Source organism: Glycine soja, chromosome 9 (assembly GCF_004193775.1).
Source record: "Glycine soja cultivar W05 chromosome 9, ASM419377v2, whole genome shotgun sequence".
Classification (NCBI taxonomy): Eukaryota; Viridiplantae; Streptophyta; class Magnoliopsida; order Fabales; family Fabaceae; genus Glycine; species Glycine soja.
In genome coordinates, this window is record NC_041010.1 from 3815618 (window position 1) to 3820690 (window position 5073).

The window sequence follows — 5073 nt, forward strand, 5'->3', positions numbered from 1 at the left end:
CAGGATTCATGATTGTACATATTCTTAAAAAACATTTAAAGAGTATAAATTGTTGAATAAAAATAGAATAATAGTTTTGTACTTTTGTTACATCTTTTAACATTTTCTTTTTACTCAGAGACTTATGTTTTGAAACATATTAATACATATAATTTTTTGATTAAAAAACAAGGCGGTATAAATCAAATTCTTAAATTCATCACAAGTTTTAATCAATATCGTAGAAATATTAATACCATTTATAATCAAAACTTGACGAACAAGTGAAAACTCACCAATGACTTGCCTAATCCATGTATATCCAGCAATCAACCATTACTGCAAAGGTCAGGTGATACAAATTGCAGCAGAATTTTTACTGTGGTGAAAATTGGAGAATGGATAAGGACGAGACAAAAGCAATGGTTCATGTCCCATCCAAAACTGCCCTTTTCCAAAGCATGAGGTAAGCTTGTTAAGACCTTATAATAGTAATTTGGTAGGTAAACTAAATAAATCGGCCATCAAGAGTTCAGACCTTCCACCTTTAAAAAAAAAACAAGAATCATAAATACTAATTAAAAAATAGTTAAAACTACGATAGTTATGCTTTAAAAATATTATATTTTACTTTTTTATAATTATGAAAGTTCAAGGCATTCTACCTTTTTATGAAAAAAGTTTAACAGAACCTTAAAGTTTGCTGGCAACTCAGTTAGAAGATATGAAAGCATACCATAATTTGTTCAAGTAAATATCGATTATACCCAAGGATGGATAACGGGAAATTTACCATTGATTTAAATCCTGCATTATACCCAACAGTAGTAATCAAACATATCAAATATCTACCAATAATACAGAGTCATTCAGCTTCTCTAGGGTGTACACTGCGAGTAGCAGATACTCCAAATTAAAAAGGCCATTTAATTTTCAGTTACTTTGCTGCTATTATCTTCTTCAGGTACCACCACCTGTTCTTCCTTCACAATTTCTTCAATCTTTGTTTCCTGCGATGGAGCATGCTTGACATCTGAGACATCTTGAAGCTGCAATGCATTCATTGATGTCAGCAAGTTTAATAACTGAAAAACAACCTAGAAGTTGTAGAGTCAAATGATTCTCCGAAAGACTTTACCCCCAGGTTTCTTAAGCTAGCAGTAACATCTTCTTGTTGCTGCTGCAGGGTAGTCCTCAGATCTTGAAATTCCTAATTTCAATTTTATCAATAAATAAATTACATACAACAAAATCAATTTGAAAGAGAGAAAAAATCTAGAAGCACACTTAGTCACTTACTGCTCTGAGTTGGTCCACTTCAACATTAAGTGTTTTCTTAAGTTCTGACAGCTCCTGCATGAACAAAAGAAAACTAATAAAAAATTGCAAAATAACAAATTTACAACATGCACAAAACTAGAGTGAAGCCGAAGTAACATCCAAACCAGTTAACCAGTCATAGAAGAGAGTTCAGCTACCTACCAATATAACCAGGAAAGCAAGACACGAGGGGCAAACCCTATTGTCTATTAAATCTTTAGTTATGACCAAAGAATGAATGGCATATGGACCCTATCTGAACTAGGCAAAATAATAATAAACATAAGCCATGGACCATGAAAAATCCTTTCATTTACGAAAGTATTCAGAGAAAACTATATCATCTATCAACATAATAAAATATCATAATTATTGCTTGTCGATTGTTCAACTCTGAAGGTTAAAATCCAATAAATGGGCTTTTGACCAAGCTAGCTATACTTAAAGAAGGGACAAATACATTTTAGGTCCCTGTATAGCATATATACACATTCGTTTTGGGTCCCCGTATAGCATATACATTATTAAAGGTAACTGAGTTTGAATTCTGAGGATTTTTCAAATCCCAAAAACACCCGCTGAAACCTGAAGAGCTCCTGGTTCTTTCAAAGCCATTCTTCATCACAAAGGCATTCAAGCCTTGCATTTCAGGACATGAATTAGCAACAGTCAGGGACTCAGGTTATATCTTGGAACAGACAGCCTTCAGAAAATAGAAATGAAGTAGGACACTTTATAAATTGGAATTCCTAACATAAGATAACAGAAACAGAAGAATAGGAAAGGCAGAGAATTTAAGGAGACAAAGAATGAAATAGAAAAAGGAAGATCAAGAGAGCTACATAACACGACTTGTAAGTTGTAAGCTTGCAATGAAAAAAGGAAAATGATTGGAAAATCTTTTTAAGGTGAAAAATAAATCCAACATAATTTATATAGAGAATGAACAGTTTGCAGCCGATGGAGCAACATTGCAGGTTTCTTCTAGTCCTATTATAAAACAGCAATGTAAAATCTAACATAGATTATGAATGATATCACCTTTTTCCAACCACACTCAAGGGTGCACTGTACTAACTCCAGAAACCCTTACACTTCTAGAAAGGATGGATTCACAACAGTTGGTTTTTTCTTCGACTTAGGAAAAACAGCCTTTGAAAAATATCCTAGCAGTTCTAAAATTGACAAAATCAAATACAAACTTGTTCAATAGGAAGATAACAATAATGAAGGTAAAGGTTTCAAATTACGCCCCCAAAGCTTTCCTATCTGATACACAACAGATTTGGCACATGAAATGCCTAATCAGGTTAATTATACTAGCAAAAGCACGTGAAATGTTATTGTCATGCAAATACAGAAACAAACTAATTGGTAAATCACAGTTGCCATTTCCCTGGTCAGCACGGGGTTAGGCAGAAACAAATTTACAAGACAGAGCCAGTATAAACATATAAACACACATCAATACATGAGTCCATACCCACAAAGGCAAAGACATTCACCTAATAATTTCCCTTAAAAGCACAAAATTCATCATACAAAAATAAGTTTGCATAGACTATCTTATGTGCACCCTAAATGGTACTTTATATTATCAAGAGTACAAGGCATGACAAACCAAACAGATAACAATGAAAACTCAGAAATCTAAGAGAAGATATTTGAGAACAGAAAATGAGAGGGAAGAAACTTTAGTGAATGTTAGGCTTTAAAGGAACAACATAAGAGAAAGGTGAGAGTGGCAAAAGTGAGGATGTTAAGATGGATGGGTTGCCACACAAAAGAACAAGATGCAAAATAATTATCTCCGAGAAAAGATTGAGATACGACCAATTGAGAAAAAGATGACAGAAAATCGATTAAGGTGGTATGGACACATACAAAGTAGGTCATGAGAGGCACGACTAAGAAGAGGAAAACCAAGGAAGGACTTTGGAGAAAGTTGTCAAGGGGGATCTCATGATATTATTCTTGAAGCTTTGGTTTTGAACCAAGTGGAACAACATTTGATCTATATAGCCAACCTCGCATAGTGAGATAACATGTTTCAAATTGCAATTAACATGTCCAGTCCTAACATGTCCTCTTTGGAAATGCCCAAAATCATGGTTTAAAATTGCGGCTCACAACCACAACTGTAAGTAACAGTCTTTTCACCCACCACGACCACAACTGTAGTTGCATCAGCTGAATTTCCCACAATCCACAATATTAATGACCGCAACAAAACCATAACTACAACCACAATTATAAACCATGCCCGAAATCCAAATAGGCAAAAACCAGAGTATGTTTAGAAGTGAGGTATTGAAAAGAAAGAGAAAACAATTAAATTCAAGAGTAATATAATTTTATAAAAATAAACAGAAAAGTAAAAATTAAGTATATACTAATCTATCATTTTTAATAAAAGAAATTACACGATAAATTTCCTATATCAAAAATCTTTTAATTTCTTTTATTTTAGGGAAAATAAACTAAGGAATGTGTATTAGAAATTGATCACCCCCCACCCTCCTTTCATTTTTTTGCTTCCAAACATAGCCTAACAAAAATACATCCAAATACACAAAGAACTCTGATAGAACTAGTGATATAAAGCACAAGAATCATTTTCAGGCAAAAATCTAAAGCAAAATGTTAATCGTCATCACTTACATCGCGATAGACCTTGACTTGTGTATCCAACTTAGACCTCCAACTTTGCAAATCCTACAAATAGATCCAAACGAACAAATTAAAAAAAAAACAAAAAAAAAAAAACACCAACAGTGAGCTAGCAGGTAGAATTAGTGGACAAGAATGTTCATAACTTACAGACAACAGCATTAATTAATACGAAAAAGAAAAGGAAAAATATAACACCTGTTTCAAACTCTGAACTCTGCCCAGAAGCTCCGATCTCGATTCATTAAGTTCCTAAGAACAATACACCAAGAAGATTTAAAATGCGGGGAATTCCATTTACGAATAAAGTCACACACACACACACACACACACACAAATCTTACCTCGATTTTAGAGGTAATGGGAGTGATGTTCTCCTTCTTCTGAAAAAAAGAAAACAAACGGGAGGGATTATTAGTACGGATTTTTTAGGTTGAAAAGTGATGAAACGAAGAGAAGAAGACATACGATGGAGAGAGGAAGAGAGGAATCAGGGTTGGCCATTGAGGATGATGGGATCGGAGAATTGAGAAGAAGAGGGTTTCGTTGGTTTGTTGTACTAGGGTTTGATTCGGAGTTGGAATTTGAATCGGAGCGTTTAGAAACACCAACGTTATAAACAAACACGACAACAAACGAGCTCAAATTTTGAAAAAAAACACGGATAAGGAGATACCGTTGGGCGGGATATCGAAACTTGCCCGCAAGGAGCAAGCGTCGCTATTTATACCACCAACTTTGCTTGATTTTTTTTTTAAAAAAATAATTTATTTCTTGTGCTTTTACATTTGGATTTGGACTTGTATTTTTTAAGAATTCGATTGAAATGGACATATAGTATAAAAGTTTTTTACATGACTTTTGTAATGATTATGTTAAAAGTTATCTAAAATTTAATTTTTGAATTTCTACATTTTTAAATTTGTTGTTCATGGAATCGTCCAACAAATGAGAGAGATAAAACTTAGATCGAGTAGTGACTCCTGTTTCTTTTTTAGATGGAGTAGTGAGGAATAAGCAGGTGGATCTTTTTCAACAAAATTTACTAAGAATTGAGTATGAAGATGAAAACAAACTTTTACTAAGGGTGTTCTATATGGAAGA

General features: G+C 33.6%; 1 protein-coding gene across 1 annotated transcript; it reads right to left on the reverse strand.

The window, feature by feature from the left end:
- Positions 1-720: 720 nt before the first annotated feature.
- On the reverse strand, positions 721-4680 carry LOC114425530. The gene is made up of 7 exons (XM_028392474.1): positions 4438-4680; positions 4314-4352; positions 4168-4221; positions 3961-4014; positions 1279-1332; positions 1118-1189; positions 721-1028 (listed from the first exon to the last, which is right to left on the reverse strand). The coding sequence occupies exons 1-7, from the start codon at positions 4471-4473 to the stop codon at positions 906-908; spliced, it is 432 nt and encodes a 143-aa protein (XP_028248275.1). The 5' UTR covers positions 4474-4680; the 3' UTR covers positions 721-905.
- Positions 4681-5073: the final 393 nt, after the last annotated feature.

Coding starts and splice junctions, on each gene's coding strand:
- LOC114425530 (XM_028392474.1), bottom strand. CDS start 4,473: ATGGCCAACCCTGATTCCTCTCTTCCTCTCTCCATC. Junction 4,222..4,313: donor CCATTACCTCTAAAATCGAG/GTAAGATTTGTG, acceptor TATTGTTCTTAG/GAACTTAATGAATCGAGATC. Junction 1,333..3,960: donor AAGTCAAGGTCTATCGCGAT/GTAAGTGATGAC, acceptor TTGTTCATGCAG/GAGCTGTCAGAACTTAAGAA.